Source organism: Stomoxys calcitrans, chromosome 1, assembly GCF_963082655.1.
Source record: "Stomoxys calcitrans chromosome 1, idStoCalc2.1, whole genome shotgun sequence".
Taxonomy (NCBI): Eukaryota; Metazoa; Arthropoda; class Insecta; order Diptera; family Muscidae; genus Stomoxys; species Stomoxys calcitrans.
In genome coordinates, this window is record NC_081552.1 from 190,919,019 (window position 1) to 190,945,225 (window position 26,207).

The 26,207-nt window shown below is 41.4% G+C and overlaps 3 protein-coding genes across 6 annotated transcripts in view; 1 reads left to right on the top strand and 2 right to left on the bottom strand.

Annotated features, from left to right (window-relative positions):
• Positions 1 to 17,914, top strand: part of LOC106086609 (huntingtin-interacting protein 1) — a 53,589-nt gene extending 35,675 nt beyond the window's left edge. Inside the window, exons 1-3 of one of the 2 annotated variants that reach the window (XM_013251350.2) lie at positions 7,905 to 8,135; positions 12,725 to 13,140; positions 17,353 to 17,914. In XM_013251350.2, the coding sequence (XP_013106804.1) occupies positions 8,103 to 8,135; positions 12,725 to 13,140; positions 17,353 to 17,788 (885 nt within the window). In that variant the 5' untranslated portion in view covers positions 7,905 to 8,102 and the 3' untranslated portion in view covers positions 17,789 to 17,914. Of the gene's footprint in view, positions 1 to 7,904; positions 8,136 to 12,724; positions 13,141 to 17,352 lie in introns of those variants that run through there. The other variant, XM_013251351.2, reaches the window with a different exon arrangement.
• The window catches only part of LOC106086606 (uncharacterized), a 302,723-nt gene that overhangs the window by 31,814 nt on the left and 244,702 nt on the right, over positions 1 to 26,207 (bottom strand). The gene's annotated exons all lie outside the window — the stretch shown is intronic.
• Positions 1 to 26,207, bottom strand: part of LOC106086607 (DNA ligase 1) — a 44,320-nt gene that overhangs the window by 1,000 nt on the left and 17,113 nt on the right. The gene's annotated exons all lie outside the window — the stretch shown is intronic.

A 26,207-nucleotide genomic window follows, 5' to 3' on the forward strand; every position in this document is an offset into this window, starting at 1 on the left:
CAAACTCGCCAAAATTCACTGTTCAAAATTTTAGCAAAATCGGGTGACAGATGGGTCTTTTATGATTTCAACAGTACGTACATAATAATGTGCAATAGAGTGAGTAAAAACGGAGCCCCCAACGTTGACAACCCACGCAAACGAAAAAGAACCGCACCCTTTATAGAGAAGGTGCAGTATACGTGCTGGCGGATGTATGGGTTGCCCAAAAAGTAATTGCGGATTTTTTAAAAGAAAGTAAATGCATTTTTAATAAAACTTAGAATGAAATTTAATCAAATATATAATTGCCATTTTGTTCGATAACCTTTTGCCATCTTCCTGGCAAATTTAGTATTTCACGCTCATAGAACTTCTGGCCTTTATCTGCAAAAAACTGAACCAAGTGCGATTTTATAGCCTCATCATTGCCGAAAGTTTTACCATTTAAGGAGTTCTGCAAAGATCGAAATAAATGGTAGTCTGATGGTGCAAGGTCGGGGCTTTATGGTGGATGCATCAAAAGTTCCCAGCCAAGCTCACTCAGTTTTTGGCGAGTGACCAAAGATGTGTGCGGTCTAGTGTTGTCCTGGTGGAAGATGACACCTTTACGATTGACCAATTCTGGTCGCTTCTCCTTGATGGCTGTATTCAATTTGTCCAATTGTTGACAGTAAACATCCGAATTAATCGTTAGGTTCCTTGGAAGCAGCTCAAAATGTACCACACCCTTCCAATCCCACCAAACAGACAGCATAACCTTCTTTTGGTGGATATCAGCCTTTGAAGTGGTTTGAGCTGGTTCACCATGCTTGGACCATGATCGTTTTCGACTAACGTTGTTGTAAACAATCCATTTTTCATCTCCAGTTATGATTGGTTTTAAAAACGGATCGAATTCATTGCGTTTAAGGTGCATATCACAAGCGTTGATTCGGTTTGTTAAATGAATTTCTTTCAATACATGTGGTACCCAAATATCAAGCTTTTTATGTGATAATGAACGGTTGATTTTGGTATATTTAACTTCTCTCCTATCTCACGCTCAGTTACATGACGATCCAATTCGATTAATGCTTTGATTTGGTCATCATCAACTTCATGTGGCCGACCTGAATGTGGCTCATCTTTAAGTGAAAAATCTCCAGAACGGAATTTGCGAAACCAATTTTGACACTGTCTTCTTTTAAGGCTTTATCACCATACACATCTCGTAACTTTTTAGCAACCTGCTCTGCGTTTTTTCCTTTACGGAAATAATAAAGTAAAATATGACGAAAATGCTCCTTTGTGGGCTCCATATTAAAATTGACGCCAAACAAACAAATGTAAACAAAATTTCGCGCACTTTTTTTCTAAAGCAAACTAAAAGTAACAGCTGATAACTGACAGAAGAAAGAATGCAATTACAGAGTCACAAGCCGTTGAAAAATTTTGTCAACGCCGACTATATGAAAAATCCGCAATTACTTTTTGGGCAACCCAATATTAGAGAAGTACAAGACAGATATTACCGCCTTACAGTAAGTGCGATGGACTGGGAATGGCGTCACTACAACACCAAACGGTGACGAACTATACTGGCTGGCTCAATTACGTTCCGGCAGATGCAGCCGTCTCAATTCCTACAGAGCTAGGTTTGATGCCGACGTGCAAGATGTATGTCCCGATTGTAACCAGGGACCGCACGATACACGTCACCTGTTTAACTGCCCGGCCAGACCCACTCGACTCAGACCCAGATCCCCGTGGACGCACCCCATCGTAGTCGCAGAGTTCCTGGGTCTTGACACTTTACAGAATCAAGCAGACTAAAGATAGACACAATAAACTGCTACAACAACAACAATGAACTTTATTATAGATGCCATAACACAAGGCATGAATTTGGCTGTGGATTTGTGGTTAGTCGGAGACTGAAACAAGGACGAGCAGACAAAAGAAGATAAGGACGAGCAGACCAAGGATATTTTCTACGAGCGCCCAAAGAGAGAAAATGACTGCTGCCCCATGATATAAAAATCCTTCTGGGAGATTTGCGAGAATGCGAAGATAGGGAAGGGAGACATTTTTGGTTCAACAGTCGGAAAAAAACAAAACAAAACAAAAACAAAAAACATGGCAGTTAGTAGCACAAGATTTCAATATAAAAATATTCACAAAGCCACATGGCTGTCACCCGATCAAAACACGATGAACCAAATTGATCACGTTGTGATAGATGGAAGGCATTCATCCAGCGTGTTCAATGTACGATCGATCCGTGGAGCGAATATAGATTCGGATCCTTACCTAGTTGTAGCAAAGGTTCTCACCGGTTTGAACATGGCGAGGAAAGTACGATCTGACACTGCACGGAAGCTGGACATTTAAAAGCTGCAAACACAACATACTCCACTCGACTGACCAAATTGCTTGATGAAAGCACTCCTGGTTCCGATGATACAATGGCGCAGTGGCAAACTATTGCCCACGACCGTACTTGGGTACCGGAAGCTTTCCCAAAGATACCCATGGTACGACCTAGAGTGTCGAGATTCTACTGAAGCCAAGAATGCGGCATATAGAGCAACCCTGCAATCAGCAGCAACGCGCCAGATGACGGAGAGGTATCGGGAGAAAACGAGAGAGGAGAAACTTCTATTCCGCAGAAAGAAAAAGGAAATGGAAAGACGTGAGTGTGAACAAGCTAAGTTGTACAGGAGTCAGAAAGAAGTCCGGAAATTTTACCAAAGAATTAAACATCAAACCGATGGCTTTGGTGCAGGCACATCCTCCTGCAGAGACGAAGAAGAAAATCCGGTAACTGACACAGATAGCATGCTGATGATATGGATAGAACATTTTTCACAACTGCTAGTGTCCGACGTTGACGACGAAGAGGATACCCCAGAATCAATCAATGATGATGCTATAGAATGTTTACCTCCTAGTCAGAATGAGGTGCAAGTAGCAGTGACCCGACTAAAGAACAACAAAGCAGTAGGAGCCGACGGGTTACCCGCTAAACTATTTAAGACCAGAGGCGACACGCTGATAAGCCGTATGCATTAGCTTATCTGCACAATCTGGCTAGAAGAACGCATAACCGATGATTGGAACCTCAGCATACTATGTCCCGTACACAAGAAAGGAGACAAGACGGAATGTGCCAACTACAGAGGAATAAGTCTCCTCCCCCATCGCATACAAGGTACTCTCGAACGTACTGTGTGAAAGATTAAAACCTAAAGTCAATGAGATTATTGGGCCCTATCAATTCGGTAAATCCACCCTGGACCAGATACTCATACTGCGCCAAATACTGGAAAAGACCCGAGAAGGACAAATCAACACCTACCATCTCTTTGTTGACTACAAAGCCGCCTTCTATACCCCTTACGTTCAAAGGTATTTAAAGCCATGGCTTGCTTTTGGTATCCCTGCGTAATTCATAAGACTCTGCAGGACGACACTTGCTGATGCAAGTTCCTCAGTAAGAATAGGAAAGAATTCTCCGAACCATTTAATACCAAACGAGTTTTTAGACAAGCAGACAGCCTTTCGTGTGATCCCTTAAATATCCTGCTGGAGAAGTTTATATGAGATGCAGATGTGAATAGATGTGACACACTACTCACAAGAGAACACATGCCACTCGCCTATGCCAACGACATCGATATTATAGGTCCGTCAACGGCAGTAGCAACTGCAGTCTTTGAAAGAATCGAAATAGAGTCAGTCAAAATGGGACTGGCAGTAAATGGAGATAAGACGAAATGGATGGTTTCAACTCCCAAAAAGCCATGCACAACCGAGCAGATAAAGAAAGTTGGGAACCACAACTTTGAGATAGTCAGTAACTTTATCTACTCGGCACCGCCGTAACCGAAACGAATGACACCAGTTTTGAAATATAGCGAGGAATAATACAGGCAAACAGATGCTACTTTGGATTTGGATCACACTATACAAGACACCAATATTACCCGTGTTGTTATATGGCATGGGTACTTTTGAAAACAGATGAGGCAGTGTTTGGAATATGTGAAAGAAAGATTCTTCGTAAAATATATGGACCAGTTTGGGTTAATGGAGAATATAGTCGTTGTATGAACCACGAGCTGTATGACGACGATAGCATAGTTACACGCATCAAAATACAACGGCTGCGTTGGCTAGGTGATGTTGTCAGAATGGATGAAGAAGCTCCAGCAAACGAGTCTTTTGAAGGCAAACACGATGTTACACTCAAACCGGGACGACCAAAAGCCTGATGGAAAGATCAAGTGGTGGGAGACACCTTGAAATTTGGTATCCGAGGTTTTAGATTGAGTGAAGAAGACCGAGGCGTTTGAAACGCTATTCTACGTTCGGCTAATGGAGCAAAGTAAAAAGCTTTACCATCACCTAAGTGTTGGTGCTCTGTTCGTTATTTCACATGAACAAGTGTTAAACCCCATATAAAAAAAGTTGAAGCGAAAAATGTGTGAACAAATAAACGATTTCTTTACGCTTAGGCACAAAGATAACTCTTAAAAACAAATAATCCTAGTGTTATATGAAGGCAAGATTGTGTTATAAATTTATAATCCTCAAGTTTTTTTTGCCTGTTGGGGCAGAGATCATTTGTTTCTCTTTCTAGCCGAGCTCAATGATCGGAGATTTTTCTGCAATGGAAAAGGAAAGCTAGAGATCATCAACCCACCAACCGCTATGGGACGCGTTTTGTCTTTGGTTTGAAGACTGTTCAACCATATTAGGTGTGAAGGCTTCAAGGGCCGTATGTTGGCGAAAATGTCTCTATGATATAAATACCACATTACCCGCCAGCTGCTTCTTTCGCAATGCATGTCTTTGTGTAATGGCAGATTTTTTCTCTACACACTTATACTACTGCCATGGCATACACTTGATTCTGAGCACCCTTCTTTGTTTATATTTAAAACATATTATGATATTTTGTTGAAGTTCTATTATTACTATTTCGAAATCAGAAGAGAGTACCCTGCTTAAGATAGTGGGGCTGTCATTAAATCTATGAATATCATGAATTGGGGAAAATTTCTTTTTGTTTGTCATTATGGGTTTATGTTTCCTAAAAAATCATGCAAAGAGACTGAAGTATCCAAATATTTACGGATATTGTATCTTGTTTGAGTTTAGTAAGCTTACCATCGACATGGACTTTTTTTTTGTTATATTCTGGAATTGTTTTGGCACCCTTCTAATGATCAGTAAAGGTACTTATCTTTCGAACGTAGCACAAAAACGCAGCTATATTATTCATTCTTATCATTTTTATTTCGACTATGCGATAAATAAAAATGTGAAGTAGCATCATAAAAAATTGGATTAATTTTATGATTAGCAAAATACCATGAGTCACCAATTTCCAAAAGTTATGTGATTTTTTCTTTGTTATGCATAATTGCCTTCTACAATTTCCAATTTTTGACACACTTAAGCTTAGAATCGCCTAGGTCATATTGTGCGAATGGAAAAAGAAACTGAAGTCGGAACATGTCAAACGTGTGGATCGACGACACCCTTGGATGATTAATGCAAATGGGGAAGACCGACAATTCGATGGAAAAAAAAAAATATATTGGGTTGCCCAAAAAGTAATTGCGGATTTTTCATATAGTCGGCGTTGACAAATTTTTTCACAGCTTGTGACTCTGTAATTGCATTCTTTCTTCTGTCAGTTATCAGCTGTTACTTTTAGCTTGCTTTAGAAAAAAAGTGTAAAAGTATATTTGATTAAAGTTCATTCTAAGTTTTATTAAAAATGCATTTACTTTCTTTTAAAAAATCAGCAATTACTTTTTGGGCAACCCAGGCAACCCATTCCTGCCGACCGAGGGGCCACCACCCATTATGTAGGGATGCGTATACCCCATAGTCCGAACTATGGAGGGTTAGGGTAATACTGGCTACAGAAATTCAACAGTCAGTTGCAACACTAGAGTTAGATCAACATACACATTCTGTCTAAAGGCAGGTACTTTATTCACTTTTCGTCGATTACTTTTTTTAGATAATAGATGTTAAAGCAAAACAAATAAAAGTGTGCTAAGTTCGGCCGGACCGAATCTTGGGAACCCAACACCATGGATTTGGCAAAAAATTTATACAAAATAAATTTAGTTGAAAGGTATAATATTATTTTACATACCAAACTTGTCAAACCAACAAAAATTAAAGCTTCTAAAAACCAAACAAGACCGGTTTACATGGAAGCTATATCAGGTTATAGACTGATTTGGATCTTACCAGGCAAAGTTGTTGGAAGTCATAACAGAACACTACATGCAAAATTTCAGGCAAATCGAACAAAAATGGCGGCTTGTAAGGGCTCAAGAAGTCAAATCGGGAGATCGATTTATATGGGAGCTATATCAGGTTATAGACCGATTTGGACCTTACTAAGCACAATTTGTATAAAATGATATAGACTAATATAGGACAAAAATTGCGGCTTGTAAGGGCTCAAGAAGTCAAATCGGGAGATCGGTTTATATAGGAACTACATCTGATTATAGACCGATTTGGACCGTACTAAGCACAGTTGTTGGAAGTCATAACAAAACACTGCATGCTTAATTTCAGCCAAATCGGGCAAAAGTTGTGGCTTTAAGGGCTCAAGAAGTCTAATCGAGAGATCGGTTTATATGGGAGCTATATCAGGTTATAGATTGATTTGGACCGTACTAGACAGAGTTGTTGGAAGTCATCACAAAACATTACATGCTCAATTTCAGCCAAATCGGAAAAAAATGCGGCTTGTAAGGGCTCAACAAGTCAAATCGGGAGATCGGTTTATAAAGGAGCTCTATCGGGTTATAGAACGATTTGGACCTTACTAAGCACTGTTATTGGAAGTCATAACAGAACACCACATGCAAAATTTTAGCCAAATCGGACAAAAATTGCGTCTTCCAGGGGCTCAAAAAGTCTAATCGGGAGATCGGTTTATATGGGAGCTATATCGAAATCTGAACCGATCGGCTCCAAATTGAAGAAAGATATCGGTGGACCCAAGACAACTCACTGTCCCAAATTTTGGCAAAATCGGATAATAAATGTGGCTTTTATGAGCCTAAGAGCCTAAATCGGAGGACCGGTCTATATGACACCTATATCCAAATCAGGACCGATCTGGGCCAAATTGACGAAGGATGTCTAAGGGCCTAACACAACTCACTGTCCCAAATTTCAGCAAAATCGGATAATAAATGTAGCTTTTATGGGCCCAAGATCCTAAATCGGTCGATCGGTCTATATGGGGGCTATATCAAATATAGCCCATCTTCGAACACAACCTGCTTATGGCCAAAAAAAGAATCTGTGCAGCTCAATATCTCTATTTTTAAAGAGTGTAGCGTGATTTCAACAGACAGACGGACGGACATGGCTAGATCATCTTGCATTTTTACAATGAACAAGAATATATTGGGTTGCCCAAAAAGTAATTGCGGATTTTTCATATAGTCGGCGTTGACAAATTTTTTCACAGCTTGTGACTCTGTAATTGCATTCTTTCTTCTGTCAGTTATCAGCTGTAACTTTTAGCTTGCTTTAGAAAAAAAAAGTTGTTCAGTTGTTTCATCTAGAAGATAAATTAGTTACGGTCAGAAGATCGTTTTGATGTTAGAGACATGATTCCTCAGGCAAAACTCTTAGAATTCTTAATATTAAATCAAAAATACAACAATTGTCAGACAACATATTTTACCTATGGCAACAAGGGTAACAACATTGGATTTCCATTTCGAAAACCTTGCACCACCACACTTTATCGTTTGTAACAAATACAAGAACATTTCTAATAGAAAGCTGCATTTTGACTTCTAGTAAAAATATATATTAACAAAATGCATTATTTATTCAATTTAATCAACCATTTCATTTTGAGCAGCTGACAATGGTGTTACACTATCAGAGAAATGTCGATAAGATAAGCGGGAATAAAAACAAACAATGGTTAACAAGTTAAATTAGTTTAATTCAACTAGTCATCGACTAAATAGCATTTCAGTTTGCAAATGTCTAGCGTCGTACAAACATTTGCCCTTCGGATTTTATTCTATTAATATTTTTCTAATTTTCTATACATATATGAGGAGAATTACAAAATCATAATGCTTGAGACTAAAAAAGATGTCGAAAAATTGGTATGAAATAATTTGTTGAAGTGTTTAGAGTTTTTATTCACTTGTGAGGCTAATTGCTTTGATATGCATGAAACAATGATTCCAAATATGACGCATAAATTAAATATTATATTTGAGGTTTGCTAAAATATGCTGGAATAAACAACATCGCAATAAATAATAAAAAAAATTGATTAAAAACAAATATATAATTTGTTAAGTGTTAATACGTCAAATGATTAAAATGAATGGAGTGCAAGAAAATACAATGAAATCGGTTAAAGCCGGTCTGTAGATGCCCTACAGCATATGGTGTGCTAAGTGCTATATAAAATGTCATTAAATGACTTGCTATGAGCCTGCAATCTAAATTGAGCAAAGCGCATATACAAATAATAACAAGTAAAAAGGCGTTAAGTTCGGCCGAGCCGAACTTTGGATACCCCCCACCTCGGGTATATATGTAAACCACCTTTCATCAAAATCCGGTGAAAATTGCATACGTTATGTTACATTGCAGTTATATCGAAATATGTTCCGATTTGGACCAAATACTAATAACTACAAGTCATTGTTCAATTGTGTATAACAAAATATTGGTCTTTTTAGTAGCTATATCTAAAAATAAACCGATCTGAACTATATATGACACGGATGTCGATATAATATAATATATAAGTCACTATGTCAAATTTCAGTGAAATCGGATTCTAAATGCGCCTTTTATGGGGCCAAGATTTTAAATCGAGATATCGGTCTACATGGTAGCTATATCGAAATCTGGACCGATTTTCTTCAAGTTGCAGAAAAATTTTGAAGAGCCTAACACAACACACTCTCCCAAATTTCGGCGAAATCGGACAATAAATGTGGCTTTTATGGGCCTAAGACCCTAAATCTGAGAATCGGTCTATATGGGAGCTATATCCAAATCTGGACCGATCTAGGCCAAATTGAAGAAGGCTGTTTAAGAGCCTAACTTAACTCACTGTACCAAATTTTAGCAAAATCGGGTAATAAATGTGGCTTTTATGGGCCTAAGACCCTTAATCGGAGGATCGGTCTGTATGGCAGCAATATCAAAATCTGGACCGATCTGGGTCAAATTGAAGAAGGATATCAAAGGACCCAACACAACTCACTGTCCCAAATTTTAGCAAAATCGGATAATAAATGTAGCTTTTATGGACCTAAGACCCCAAACAGGAGGATCGGTCTATATGGCAGCTATATCCAAATCTGGACCGATCTGGGTCAAATTGAAGAACGATATCGAAGGGCCTAACACAACTCACTGTCCCAAATGTGGGCAAAATCGGGCAATAAATACGCCTTTAATGGGCTCAAAACCTTAAATCGAGAGATCGGACTATATCGCAGCTATATACAAATCTGGACCGATCTTTGCCATATTGCAGAAGTATATCGAGGGGCTTAACTTAACTCACTGTCCCAAATCGAAATCGGACAATAAATGCGCCTTTTATTGCCCAAACAACTTAAATCGAGAGATCGGACTAAATTACAGCTATATTCAAATCTGGACCGGTCTGAGCCAAATTGAAAAAGGATGTCGAAGGTCCTAACACAACTCACTGTCCCAAATTTCGTCGACATTGGACAACAAATGCGCCTTTTATGGGCGCAAAACCTTAAATCGAGGGATCGGTCTATATGGCAGCTATATCTAAATCTGGACCGATCTGGGTCAAATTGAAGAATGATGTCGAAGGGCCTAACACTAATCACTGTCCCAAATTTCAGCAAAATTGGATAATAAATGTGGCTTTTATGGGCCCAAGACCTTAAATCGGAGGATCGGTTTATATGGCAGCTATATCCAAATCTGGACCGAACTGGGCCAATTTAATGAAGGATATCGAAGGGCCTAACGCAACTTACTGTCCCAAATTTCCGCAAAATCGGATAATAATTGTGGCTTTTATGGGCCTAAGACCCTAAGTCGCCGGTCTATATCAAGATATAGTCCGATATAGCCCATCTTCGAACTTAACCTGCTTATGGACAAAAAAAGAATCTGTGCAAAATTTCAGGTCAATATCTCTATTTTTAAAGACTGTAGCGTGATTTCATCAGACAGACGGACAGACATGTCTAGATCGTCTTAGATTTTTACGCTGATCAAGAATATATATATACTTTATAGGGTCGGAAATGGATATTTCGATGTGTTGCAAACGGAATGACAAAATTAATATACCCCCATCCTTCGGTGGTGGGTACAAAAACATCAACACCTGTTTTTGTATAATTCTACGATGATATCGAGCAAAACTAAGCAGAAAACAAATTTAAACCATCTGCGCCTGGGTTCGAATCCTAGCGAGACCATCAGAAAAAAACTTTCAGAAAGTGTCGCACTAAGGCATGCCCTTCGAACTCGGCTACAAAAAGGAGGACCCTTACCATTGAGCTTAACTTGAATAGGACTGCACTCATTGATATGTGAGAAGTTTGCCCCTGTCCCTTAGTGGAATGTTCATGGGCAAATTTTTCAATTTGCAAGATATGTGATGCACGTAAAGCGAGAACCACAACAAATTGTTTTCGCTATGCTCGACGCGTCCTATACTTTATTCTAAAACAAATAGTAGCTATTGACTATTTCGAGACGGAGGCTCCCGTAGCGCAAAGGTTAACATGTCTGCCTATGTCGTTAAACGCCTGGGTTCAAATCCTGGCAACAACATTAGACAAAACTTTTCAGCAATAGTTATCCCCTCCTTATGCTGGTGACATTTGTTAGGTGCTTTGTCAAGTGAAAACTTCTCCTAAAAAAGGTGTTGCCCAGCGGCATGCCGTTCGAACTCGGCTATAAAAAGGAGGTTCCGTATCGTTAAGGTTAAACTTGAATCAGACAGCACTCAGTGATATTTGAGAAGTTTGCCCCTGCTCCTTATTGGAATGTCCATGGCCAACATTTGCAATTTACTTTCAAGAAGTTTATAAATGCGCTTACTATATATTGAAATGATATAGAATATATAAATCCGCCCCATGCCACTATGGACATATACCTAAGCCAGTAATCGGCTTGTTGTGCACTCTAAACACTAAAAAAGTAACCGCGAAAAAGAAAATACGAGTTAGGAATTATGTGCTACTTACAAAATCCTTAATTGTTTTCCATGCCACTCCCCTAAGTTGGTCCATGTCTGGCATAGTGTCCCCACCTAAGTGCCGGTATCTGTTAGACGCGAAAGCCGGGCTACAATAAAATGCTTCAACGTCTCATCATCTTTCCCGCATGCCTAACACATGCTCTCCCTTGCCGCACCGATTTAACATAAGTGAGTTCGTAGTCCTATGTGGCCCGCCATGATACAAATACCTATACTGACCTCCTTCTTACTTCCTTTCAGTGACAGCCTCGACTTCTACAGATCTGGATCCCCGCCCCCAGAATTTTCGCCGTCCCACCGACCGTTTCGCTGTTCCACAGGGTTGTATGCGCATTCGTCGCCCACGCCCTTAACTCGGACTGCGTCGAACCGAAAGGCTTCGGGTTAACCGAGTTTATTGACGGCAGTCCTCTGGCCTTCACCACCAAATCGTCTGACCTTTCTTTTCCCCTTACTCCTTTATGGCCAAGACTGTTCGTGACCTTGTTGTCCTGGTTGTTATTGCCATATGGCAATTTTACTGTCGGTAAAGATGTTTACGCTCGATGTCCTCGCGTTAGCACCACACCAACTCACGCATTCCGTGATCGCCCGGATCTCCGAATGATCAGGCAGTCTCAAACAGATCTCAGTCCCTGGGTTTTCAATGTAGACCTCAGGCCCACTTTGTCTTCTAGCTTTGATCCATCCGTGTAACATGATCTTCCAGACGGCAATACTGGGGTTCCGTCAATCCAAGACTGTGTCGCTGGCAGCAATGCCTCGCACTCGACCTCAGGAAACGGCTTTACACTTGTGGAGATTTATCTGCAGAAACCGGACCATAGTCGGGATTCAGAATTTCCACCAGCCTCGTCTTCTGAGTCCGCCAGGAGTCATCCTCACAAGATTCGTTCGATCTGGTCATGATGAGTTTCCTTACGCATCCTCAGCTGCAATCTACCGGGTTGCGGATAGTGGAACGCTCCATACGAAGTAGCTGCAACGGCAGTCGCGGACAGTCAGCGGTATCGAACGGAGAGTCTCAGTGAGAGTCCGGGTGGCACTGGCTCTTGCACAAATACTGAGAGCCTATGATGCTCGATATGACAAGGCATGGCGCCTTTACATAACCTATGGCCACCTTGTTCCCGCGACAATCGGTCCTTTGGACCGGAACGAGCTTGCTTACACAGGAGCTTGACTAAGATCGCCATCTCCATATGAAAATGTGGCTACAACAACAACCATTTCGATATAATCTCATGACTATTAAGTAGGTGACGTGGGTTTGTGTTGGGCTAAATCGATTTTGTGGAACGTTCCGGTAGCTGAGTTGGTAGCTAGCTTAGCATACCAGTTCGGCAATATCTCAAGGGACTAACAATTGTCTACCTACCTTGTCTATTAACTAAATTAATTTTTTGCAAAAATCCCCAGGAAAACAGTTTTTATTAACCAAATTTAATTTCTTTTTTTCCCAAACAGAAAAAATGGCTAAAGAAATGTCTAAGTCCCACAGAAGATCCACCAGATACCGCAATTGTACGACTTATCGTTATGAAAACACATGAAATCAAAGGTGCCAAAGCAATTTGGAATAATTCCAAAACAATCGATCTTACATTCGGCAATCGGTTTTCAATGTGGAAATTTTGTGTTCTAATGCACAAAATACTCCACGATGGACACAGTCAAGTATTAAGCGATGGTTTACTGTTTCAAGAACAATTAATTAAATATGCCAATTATTGGCGAGCTCAGAGCAGCGATTACGCTATGTCAGAGTGCATTGTACGATATTGTCAAGTGCTGAATCGCAAAATTTCATTTCACAATACGTACCCCATGTTCAAAGGAAGTTTTCGATTGAATGATGACAGCTGTTTGGATGTTAATTCAAGGTATGTTACTGTAATCGTATTTATAGCCAACACCACGACCGGCAAAAATTAAAGCTTCTCAGAACCGAACAAGGATGACCGAAAGACCGGTTTACATCGCAGCTATATCGGGTTATAGACTGATTTGGACCATACTTGTTGGAAGTCGTAACAGAACACTACATGCTAAATTTCAGCGAAATCGGGCAAAAATTTCGGCTTGTAAGGGCTTAAAAAGTCAAATCGGGAGATCGGTTTATAGGGGAGCTATATCAGGTTATAGACCGATCCGTACCGTACTTTGCACAATTATTTAAAGTCTTAACAGAACACTATCAGCCAAATCGGACAAAAATTGTGGTTTGTAAGGGCTCAAGAAGTCAAATCGGGAGACCGGTTTATAGGGGAGCTATATCAGGTTATAGACTGATTTGGACCATATTTGGCACACTTGTTGTAACAAAACACCGCATGCAAAATTTCATCCAAATCGGGCACAAATTGCGGCTTGTTAAGGACTAAAGAAGTCAAATCGGGAGATTGGTTTAGTGAGCTGGTTATAGACCGATTTGGACCGCACTTGGCACAGTTGTTGGAAGCCATAACAAAACACTACATGCAAAATTTCAGCCGAATAAGACACAAATTACGGCTTGTAAGGGCTCAATAGGTCAGATCGAGGATCGGTTTATATGGGAGCTATATAGTATAGTTGTTGGAAGTCATAACAGAACACTATATGCCAAATTTCAGTCAAATCCGATTGCGGCTTCCAGGCGCTCAAGAATTCAAATCGGGAAATCGGTTTATATGGGAGCTACATCTAAATCTGATCCGATATGGCCCATTTGCTATCTCAAACGACCTACATCAACCTCTGAGCGCCGGACATTTATCCGTCAGAAGAAGGCCGATTGGGCTGGCTTCAGAGAGTACGCCAATCACCGCTTCAGCGAACCACAGCAAATTCCGAGACATCATCAACGCAGCAGCCGTTCGCTTTGTACCAGCCGGTCGAATACCCGAAGTGTGGGCCAATTTTCCGGAGCAGGCTATGATACTCGCAGACGAACGTGATGGGATTCATTGCTCGGACCTCACTAACTCTAGAATCAGCGAGCTGAATCTGGAAATTAACAGGGTAGTGAATGAAAATAAGCGGAATTTGTGGCTGGAACACACTTAGGTACCGGTTTATGCAAGTTGTGGTTTACTGTTAAGTCACTCTCGAGCCCCGGTAGACGAGACGACTGGATCTCAGTCACTTTTGGCGAAGTTATCGTGACTGATCCGAAGAGGTGCGCCTTGTTGCTCAACCGTCAATTTATTGTGCATACCGAGAGTGACAGGGCTAGGAGGAGAGCCATTCGCCGTATCCGTGATCTCCATCACAATCTTACCGTGGACGAAGTTTCGAATGACATCCGTGGCGTCAAGTCATCCAACGCGCTCGTCCAACCCCCAATTTTGGCCAATGGCTCTCTTGCAGGTGTATAGGACAAGAGTTGCCTTTCGTCCCCTTTCAAAACGTTGGATTTCCCAGTACTCTTAGAGATATTCTTCAGGGGGCTCTAAGTGCGACAGCGAAGTGGTATAGGCGTAAATCCTTCTAAAACAGAAGTATTTTTTTTTTTCACCAGGAGATACAAGTTACCTACGGTGGCACCTGTCTCCTTGGTAGGACAGGATGTTTCATTTACTGAAAGCCTAAAATACTTGGGTGTTTTGCTGGACAGGAAATTGAAATCAAACTTTTTGGAAAGGGCAAGAAAGGCAATTCTTGTCCTATATACCTGCAAGAGAGCAATTGGTAAAGATGCGGGGTTTAAATGGCATAAACGGACCTATAATGATATATGGTGTTGTGATCTGACGGCGCTTTAAAAGTTCACCTACTGTTCAATATTCGGCCAGAATGGTTTGTTTGTGCATCACAGACGCATTGAGGACAACACCATTTGATGCACTGAATTCAATGCTACACCTACTGTCTCTGGATGTTGTGGCTGGGCAAATTGCTGCGACCACTGTTGTGAGGCTAAGGGAACGTTCTCTTTGGCCATGCGGTGGCTACAAACAATGTTATATCGTTTATACAATGTCCGATATCCCAGGCAGTGTGGATTACACATTGCCAGAGACGCTTTTTGATAAAAAGTACTGTACCACTATTCCTGATAGAACCGATTGGAACTACGTTATCCCTGGTAATAGAAGCTACATAGACTTCTGGGTCCAAAATAGACGACCAGGTGGACATTGGGGTGTACTCTGAAGAACTAGGATTGGTTATATCGAGAAGGTAACCCGACCATTGTAGTATGTATCAAGCGGAAATCCTTGCGATTAAAAAAGTGGGGAATGGCTTAGATATAATGTTTTTTTGACGACAACTGGCATAAATATCTTCTCGGAGCGCTAGGCAGCCATTAAATCTCTGGAGAATGTATTTCTGAATTCAAAAACCGCCATTGACTGTTGGCGATCTTTCAACGAACATGGGTGAACAGTTTAAAATTCACTTGTTCTGCATACCGGTCCAGAGAGATGTCCTGGGGAATAGTGAATCAGATGAGCTTGGAACTACCTTACACATTAAAGGGGAACTCTGTGGTATGCCTTTAGCGACATATAAGAAGCTAAGTCTTTAGGATCAGGCCCGAAGGGCAACGAATATTAAATGGTCACAAGAGACGGGGTTTCGAACATTCCCAAATTATGTGGCCTAAACTAGACTTGAATAGGTTCACCGCTTTGCTGTCGCTGGCAAGAACAGACATCTGTCATTGTGTCAGCCATGACAGGTCACTGTCTGATCGGAAAACATCTTGGCAGTCTGAAGGCTGCAAGTAACGACTTCTGCAGAAGCCGTGAGGACTTCGAGGAAGAAGAGACTATAGAACATCTGCTGTGCGTGTGTCTCGCATTGGCAGTCAGAAGGAGTTCCACTTTAGGTGGAAGAAAAAGTGCTTGTCTCCCACGTTGTATGGCTGATGGAAATAAAACAACAACTTCTGCGGCCGAATTCTACCTGGCTGGTTGATTGTTGTGGGGGAAAAAAGGCAAAAAGGTGTTATGGCCCACGGTGTCTACCTGGTGACAAACAAAAAAACGACGGCCGTGGTCGAACTCCCGTCCAGCCGATGTACTGCTGTTGGTGGAGTGTTCGCCGTGTGATCTGCCGGTTCTTACAGGCACCGGTGTACTACAGGTGGTTGTGTAATGGTTGGATTGGAAAAGTCCCAAAGAAACGTCTGCCAGGGCGGATGTTACTTGAGACGATAATTATCTCTATTGTCTATTGCGGAAAATAGGTAAAAACAAGACAATCTTCTGAAGCGAGCATTAGCAAATCTGTGATGTGGCCCCGTACAGTATGGTGACTACCCCAATAAAACAAACGGGTACAGGCACCTGGGTCTACACGAGGGCGTACCGTTAGCATACCCAAGTGTAAATTCCCTATAAAGGAATACAAAATTTAATCCTCAGCCCCTCGAGAACTTTTTAGCCAATGTGAACAGGGACAAACTTCTCACATATCAATGAGTGCAGTCCGATTCAAGTTTAAGATAAGGGGTCTCCTTTTTATAGCCGAGTCCGAATGGCGTGCAGCAGTGCGACACCTCTTTGGAGAGAAGTTTTACATGGCATAGTACCTCGCAAATGGTGCCAGCATTTGGAGGGGAAAACCACCGATGAAAATTTTTTCTGATGGTCTCGCAAGGATTCGAACCCAGGCGTTAAGCGTCATAGGCGAACATGCTAGCCTCTGCGCTACATTCGCAAGTTGTGGGGCTGTTTAAAGCGATCTGGATGTTTCAACGGTAGGAACTAGAAGGCATCCTTCTACTTCAGTTCCTGTCGTCTGAGTCGGATGGCAAACTGCCACTTAAAACTAACCTAGTCTAAGGTTGCAAGAAAAGATTTCTACAGAAGCTCTGAGGAATAGGAAACAATTGAACATCTGCTGTACTTAAGATTCTTATTTCTTTAAGGATTTGTCTGATTAAGCGTATTTTAACATTCGCAAGTTATTTGGCTATTTGAAATCGTTCTGGCTAGTTCAAATGTAGGCACTAGAAACGCATCTAAATCCCCTATTTAATTAAAATATTTCAGAAGATTAATATCTGCTTTCCTAATAAATGTATTTTAATGATTTGTTTATTCAATACTTCATATTTTTCTATAATTTTTTTTTTCCTTTCTCCCTATTCTTCTTTTCAACAGCTTTGCACTTTGTTTGGATATTTGCGATTATCTAGAGGATTTGCTACAATTACAGCGTGCCGTATTCCAAAATCTGGCTATGCATAACATCTCTGCGGATTCTAAAAAAGGCTCCTGTCGCTTGTTGCCACTTGTCACCATTATCGATGAATGTGGCATACTTTATGAGCATTGTGTGACTGTTTTGCAATCATTGCATTATCAAATGCCCACTGAAGATATCTCCGGTTTGGCGGATCGCTTCAGCAGTGTTATATTCCATGAATTGCTGTACTTCTTTGAGTATGTGCGCTCTAATAATTTGACACCGAATTCTGTGGAGATACCAACATTACCGATGGCTGTTCCAATTCAAGTGAATCGAGTCGTAGCAGACTTAAGGCATTTCCCTGAACCAAGTGCGCCCTCGATAATGGATTTTATGTTAAGTTCTTGATGAATATGTATAAACAAAATAAAGTTAATGAAAACAAAAAATGCTGGACTGAGAAGATAATGGTCTTAGATTTTCGTCAGTCGAACCCAATGATGTACTGAAGGCAATAAAGCTAATTGTATAATATTTTGTCCATTTACGAAAAAAGAAAAAGAAGTAAGTACAGATAAATCAGGAAAATTCGACGTTTTGATACCATAAATATTTGCAATGTGTCAATATGCAAATGCAAACATTATCAGTTGGAACTAATTGTTGAGGATCTCTATATAAAACTCTGAAACGAAATACACTGGGAAGACAAAGGAATAGAAAAACGGAACCTGGCATACACTTTAAGTTTCATGATTTGTGAATTTGCACCTGGAATGTCAGAACTCGCAATATAAATACTGACGGCTGTACAAGAAAAGTTTATGATTGGTATTACTAGCTTACAGGAAATATGATGTGTTGACTGGCAAGGGATAGCTGTGAGCACCGCACGGGCGTTCAGCTTAGCTGTGAGCTTCCGGGCCAGTCCACAGATTGCGTATAGTGGAATGCTACATACGGAGTAGCTACAACAGCAACTGTAACTTTGCCCTTGAACATTCCACTAAGGAACTGGGGCAAACTTCTCATATATAAGTGAGTGCTGCCCGATTCAAATTTAAAGCTCAATGATAGGCTTCTTTTACAGCCAAGTCCGAACGGTGTGCCGCCCTAAGCTCCCAACCAACAGTGGGAGAAAATCGAAAAAAACTAGTAAAAAATATGCCGTGTGAGATCGGGTAGAGGTATATCTTTGAAATTTGGAATGGTTAGAGCTGAGGTTAGCAAGATCGTTTGCAAAGAACTTAGGCTCAAAAAGACAGATGATAGTTTTTGTTAATCAGTTGAGACCCAATAAAAACAAAATACAACAAGTAAAAAGGCGTTAAATTAGGCCGGGCCGAACTTTGGATACCCACCACCTCGGGTATATATGCAAACCACCTTTCGTCATAATCCGGTGAAAAATGCATAATTTATGCTATATCGAAATATGGTCCGATTTGGACCACATTCGGCACGGATATTGACTGGTCTAATATTGGTTTTTTTGGTAGCCATATCCAAATATAGACCGATATGAACCATATACGAAACGGATGTCGAAAAGCCTAACATAAGTCACTGTGTCAAATTTGAGCGAAATCGGATTATAAATGTGCCTTTTATGGGGCCAAAACTTTAAATGGAGAGATCGGTCTATATGGCAGCTATATCCAAATCTGAACTGATCTGGGCCAAATTGAAGAAAGATGTCAAAGGCACCAACACAATTAACTGTCCTAAATTTCGGCGAAATCGGACAATAAATGTGCCTTTTATGGGTCCAAAACTTTAAATCGAGAGATCGGCCTATATGGCAGCTATACCCAAATCTGAACCGGTCTGGGCCAAATTGTTGAAAGTTGTCGTAGAGCCTAACGCAATTCACAGTCTCAAATTTCGGCGAAATCGGACAATAAAGGCGCCTTTTATGGGTCCTAGACATTAAATCGGCGGATCGGTCTATATGGCAGCTATTTTCAAATCTGAACTGATCTGAGCCAAATTGTTGAAAGTTGTCGTAGAGCCTAACGCAACTCACTGTCCCAAATTTCGGCGAAATCGAACAATAAAGGCGCATTTTATGGGCCCTAGACTTTAAATCAAGTGATCGGTCTATATGGTAGCTATATCCAAAATCTGAACCGATATGGGCCAAACTGTAGAAAGTTGTCCTAGAGCCTAACGCAACTCACAGTCCCAAATTTCGGCGAAATTGGACAATAAAGGCATCTTTTACGCGCCCTAGACCTTAAATCGAAAGATCGGTCTATATGGCAGCTATATCCAAATGTGGACCGATCTGAGCTAAATTGCAGAAAGTTGTCGAAGAGCCTAACGCAACTCACTGTCCCAAATTTCGGCGAAATCGGACAATAAAGGGGCCTTTTACGCGCCCTAGATCTTAAATCGAAAGATCGGTCTATATGGCAGCTATATCCAAATCTGGACCGATCTGTGCCATATCGAAGAAAGATGTCGAGGGGCCTAACACAACTCACTGTCCCAAATTTCGGCGACATCGGACAATAACAGCGCCTTTTAGGGTCCAAACCCTTAAATCGAGAGATCGGTCTATATGGCAACTATATCCAAATCTAGACCGATCTATGCTATATCGAAAAAAGATGTCGAAGAGCCTAACATAACTTACTGTCCCAAATTTTAGCAAAATCGAACAATAAATGCGCCTTTTATGGGCCCCAAGACCCTAAATCGGCGAATCGGTCTATATGGCAGCTGTATCCAAATCTGGACCGATCTAGGCCAAATTAAAAAAGGGTGTTGACTGGCCTAACAGAACTCACTGTCCTAAATTTCAGCAAAATCGGATAATAAATGTGGCTATTATGGCCATAAAACCCTAAATCGGCGGATCGGTCTATATGGGGGCTATATCCAGATATAGTCCGAACTTAACCTGTTAATGGAAAAAAAGAATCTGTCCAAAGTTTCAGCTCAATATCTCTATTTTTAAAGACTGTAGCGTGATTTCAACAGACGGACAGGGCTAGATCGTCTCAGATTTTTACGGTGATCAAGAAACCCCCCTCCGTCGGTGGTGGGTATAAAAATAGAGGTAGAGGTACCAAAGAAGTGGTGTAGGGTATAAAAACAAGTAAAAACGCATTGAGTTCGGCCGGGCCGAGCTTTGCATACCCACTATCTCGGATATATATATATTAACCTCGTTACGACAAGTCTGGTAAAAAAATACAGCTATATCGAAATATGGTCCGATCTGCACCAAACTCGACTTGGCTTTGTTTTCTTGCCCCTAAACCTTCAATCAGGTGATCGATATATATGGCAGCTATATCGAAATATAGTGCGATCTTGACCATACTCGGTACGAATGACAGGGGAGCTAACATAGCCCACCGTGCTAAATTTCAGCGAAATCTATTAATAAATGCGCGTATTGTGGGCCCATGAACATAAATCGGGAGATCCGTATATATGGCAGCTATATCAAAATGTAAACCGATCTGGGCCATATTGAAGACGGATGTCGAAGAGCCTTACGCAACTCACTGTGCTTAATTTCAGTGAAATCGGGTTATAAATGCGTATTTTGTGGATCCAAGACCCTAAATCGGGAGATCGGTATATATGACAGCTATATACAAATATAGACTTATCTGAGCCGTATTAAACACGGATGACGAATGGCCTAACACAACTTGCATTCCACTAAGGAACAGGGGCAAACTTCTTACATATCAATGAGTGCAGTCCGATTCAAGTTTTGAGCTCAATGATAAGGGGCCTCCTTTTTATAGCTGTGTCCGAACGGCGTGCCTCAGTCATTTCAGCGAAACCGGATAATAAATGTGGATTTAATGGGCCTAAGACCTTAAATCAGTAGATCGGTCTATATGGGGAAATCGGCAGACCGGTCTATATGAGGAAGAAAAAAACCATGCAAAGTTTATCTTCATTTTTAAGACTGTAGCATGATTTCAACAGACAGACGAACGTCTTAGATTTTTTTTTATGAATATACCCCAATGCTTCGGTGGTGGAAATTTAATAAGTAAAAGCGCACTAAGTTCGGCCGGGCCGAATCTTGGAAACCCACCAATATGGATTCTGCTAAAAATGTACACAAAATAAATTTAGTTGAAGGGCATAATTTTACTCTACATACCACATTCCTGCCAAACCAGGCAAACTTTGAACCGTCTAGGAACCCAACAAGGATAATCGACAGAACGGTTATAACAGGTTATAGATCGATTTGGACCGTACTTGGTCAGTTATTGGAAGTCGTCACAGAACACTATGTGTAAAATTTCAGCCAAATCGGGCAAAATTTTCGGCTTCAAGGGGTTGAAGATGTTAAATCGGGCGATCGGCTCATATGTGAGCTATAACAGGTTATAGGCCTATTTGGACCATACTTGGCACAGTTGCTGGAAGTCGTAGGAGAACATTACACGCAAAATTTCAGCCAAATCGGGCATAAATTGCGGCTTCTAAGGATTAAAGAATTGAAATCCGGAGATCGGTTTATATGGGAGCTCTATCCAAATCTGAACTTCTATGGCCCATTTGCATTCCCCGATCTACATCAATAAGAAGTGTCTGTGCAAAATTTCAAGCGGCTAGCTTTGCGCGTTTGACCGCTATCGTGATTTCGACAGACGGATCGGATCGTCTCAGAATGCCAAGACGATCAATAATATATACACTTTATGGGGTCACAGATCAATATTTCGAAAAGATACAAACGGAATGACTAGATTAGATAAGACAAGGTTAGTTTTAATGGAGGAAATCGGCGTAGCATGAGCCACCAGTTGTACGACGAGTAAGAAAAATCAGATTACATTTGAAGAAATCAACAGTGGAAGAACATTTTTGCGAGTTTTAGGCTAGGTTGAAAAGAGGGTGCGGATATAAATCCGCCCCATGCCACTAACGACATACATCTTAGTCAGCAATCGGCTTGTTCGTCTCTCTGAATACTAAAAAAGTAACCCTGAAAAAGAAAATCTAAGTTAAGAATTCCGTGCTACTTACAAAATTCTTAATTGTTTTCCATATCACGCCCCTAAGTTGGTTCATGTCTGGTATTGTGTCCCCACCTAAGCACCGGTGTCTGTTAGCCGCGAAAGCCGGGCAATGACATACGAAATACTCCAACGTCTTATCATCTTCCCCACATGCCCTACACATGCTCTCCCTTGCCGCACCGATTTTGCATAAGTGAGCTCGTAGTCCTATGTGTCCCGTTATGACATCCAAAGCTATACTGACATTCGATCTCTCACGATCCGGATCACGCCGTCCTAACGACTGTTTCGTTGTTTCACAGTGTTACATGTGCGTTCTTCGCCCACGCCCTTAAATCGGACTGCGTCGACCCGAAAGGCTTCGGCTTAACCAAGTTTATTGACGGCAGTCATTTGGCCTTCACCGCCAAATCATCTGCCCTTTCATTCCTCCTTACTCCGTTATGGACCGGCAACCAAACGATGCGGATTGCGCCATCCTCAGAGAAGGCGTTAATCTCCTTCTTACACTGCAAGACTGTTCGTGACCTTATCATCCTGGTTTACTGTCCGTAAAGATGTTCACACTCGGAGTCCTCGCGTTAGTACCACACCACCTCACGCATTCCCTGATTGCCGAATCTCCGATTGCAGGACCGTATTATGGTCAGGCAGTCTACAACAGATCTCAGTCCCTGGGTTCTCAATGTAGAACCCCAGGCCCACTATGTCTTCTAGCTTTGATCCATCCGTGTAGCATAATATTCCAGATGGCAATACTAAGGTTCCGTCAATCCAAGACTATGCTGCTGGCAGCAGTGCCTCGCACTCGACCTCAAGTGTCGTCTCAGGTATCCGATCGGAAGCCTCTTCTATTCCTTCCTGGTTTCCTATCGTCGCCTCGATTATACCGCGATGGTATGACCTGCTTCTATCCTCTACCCATTCTCCCATCGCCTTAAGTCTTATAGCCGCAATGGCAGCCTCACACTTAATCTGTGTGTCTATGAGTTGGATATTTAGAATAGTCTCCAGTGCCCCTGTGGGCGTGGTCCTCATCGCTCCGCCTATGGTAAGATAACAAGTTCTCTGAACCTGTTGTATTATCCTAACGTTGTACTTTTTCTCCATCGCAGTCCACCAAATTACTGAAGCGTAACTAAGTATTGGTCTAATCACGCTCATGTAGAGCCAGTCGCCTATCCTCAGATTCCCATACCATTTCCAGCCTACGGCCCGTCTATATAGGGCCCAACATCTGTGAGCCTTTCCGGTACGCTCCTGAATATAACTACTTCCAATTCAGTTTCCTGTCCAAGATCATTCCTATGTATTTGACCTTGCCAGATAACGAAATCGTTCTATTGAAGAAACATGGTGCGTTAAATTGGCCTACCTTTGCCTTTGCGTGGACAAGCAGATTTTGGTCTCTTATGGGTTAACATTGAGACCCCTAGGGCTAGCCCAGTCGTATGCCATCTGCAGAACCCATTCGGCCCATCTTTATAGCTGGTTCGGATCCTTACCCCTAGAAGTATTATAACAGGATGGGTTCAAACTCCTTCTCAAGCAGCATCCGTAATAGGTCATTTGTGACCACCCGGTCACGCATAGGAGTGGCGATTAAATGCCGCCCTGTACTTTCTCCCTTATATTAATGTCATGGGATCCACAATTGATCCATCTGTTCCTTAACATATGGTTTATCCACTATCTAAGGACCTGGTACTGGTCTAAGGATTGGATCAATGTGTCGGTCCGCACATTATTACGTCTTGGCATCAATGGATTCTTCTATTTTATGCAAAATCCCGTCCAGGGCAGTCTCCACCGACCTGTTCGTATTTAAGCAGTTCGCTAGATGTTCTCCTCTTTATCACGGTATCCACAATGCGTTCCATGGTTTTGAGTAGAAAGGGCGTAATGCTTATAGGCCTGTAGGCCTTTGGTGTCGCATAACTTGCCTTGCCGGGCGTGGGTATAAACACCACACTTGCCTCCTACCAGTTTTTTGAAGTATAAGCAAGTCTTAGGCATGCTGTGAAAGTACAGGCCAAATGGGGCGCCAGATAGTAAACCTCCTTCTGTAGTAACGGCGACATAAATTGTTTGAAGCTCCTCATGGCTTCATTTACCTCTTCATTTACTTCTGTAATGATAAGCCTTCGATCAATCTCACTATTCCCAGATTCCGGTGTCTTCGTAAGTCCCGTCGTAACATGTTGAAAAAGGACCTTTAAAATAGTTTGGCCACAGAACCTAAGATGTTCGAGAGAAAGATTCTTTGTAAACTTTATGGACCAATCAGCTTTGATGGAGAAAATCGGCGTCATATGAACCATGAGTTGTACCGCGAGTAACAAAAAGAAGATTACATTTCAAGAAATCAACAGTGGATGAAAATTTTTGCGAGTCTTAGAGAGCACAAGTTTCACTTGCCAAATTCCAGCCAAATCGTGCGAAAATTGAGGATTCTAGGAGTTCAAAAACCCAAATTAGGGGGATCGGTTCATATGGGGGCTATATCCATTTATGGACCTAGGTGACGGGCTTCTAGAGGCTAAAGAATTTAAATCAGCGGAACGATGGCATTAGCTATATCCCAATCCTAGGCCAAAATAGTCTATTTGTAGTCTTCAAAGACCGAAACCAATAAGAAATATCTGACCAACGCTCCATAGATAAGGGTTCTTAGAATAAATCCTGTTTAAAGCAACTAATTTTCCTTGGCGGGCAATGTTTTAAACAAATTATTTTACAAATACATGGTTGTCATCAACGAAAAGGAGATTTTTATACCCACCACCGACGGATGAGGGTATATTCATTTTATCATTCCGTTTGCAACACATCGAAATATCCATTTCCGACCCTATAAAGTATATATATTCTTGATCAGCGTAAAAATCTAAGACAATCTAGACATGTCCGTCCGTCTGTCCGTCTGTCTGTTGAAATCACGCTACAGTCTTCAAAATATTGAGCTGAAACTTTGCACAGATTCTTATTTTGTCCATAAGCAGGTTAAGTTCGAAGATGGGCTATATCGGACTATATCTTGATATAGCCCCCATAAAGACCGATCCGCCGATTTAGGGTCTTAGGCCAATAAAATCCGCATTTATTATCCGATTTTGCTGAAATTTGGGAAATTTGGCCCTTTAACATTCTCCGTCAATTTGGTTCAGATTGGTCCAGATTTGGATATAGCTGCCATATAGGCCGATCCTCCGATTTAGGGTCTTAGGCCCATAAAAGTCACATTTATAGTCCAATTTTGCTGAAATTTGGGACAAAGAGTTGTCTTAGCCCCACCGACATCCTCCGTCAATATGGCTTAGATCGGTCCAGATTTGGATATAGCTGCCATATAGACCGATCTTCCGATTTGGGGTCTTAGGCCCATAAAACACGCATTGTCCGATGTCGCCAAAATTTGGGACAGTGAGTTAAGTTAACCCCCTTGACATACTTCTGCATTATCGCACAGATCGGTCCAGATTTGGATATAGCTGCCATATAGACCGATCTCTTGGCTTTAGGTTTTGGGGCCATAAAAAGCGAATTTATTGTCCGATGTAGGCGAAATTGTGGACAAAGAGTTAAGTTAAGCCCTCCACATATTTCTGCTCTGGGACATAAGGTATGAGTTTTGCACCAGATTTTGACGAAAGGTGGTTTACTTATATACCCGAGGTGGTGGGTATCCAAAGTTCGGCCCGGCCGAACTTAACGCCTTTTTACTTGTTTAAAGTACTTTTCCAGATGTCACATAAAATACATAAAGATCTTGGTTATCATTTCCACTTGACCACATATGGCTCTTTTCCAAGCAACAATGCAAT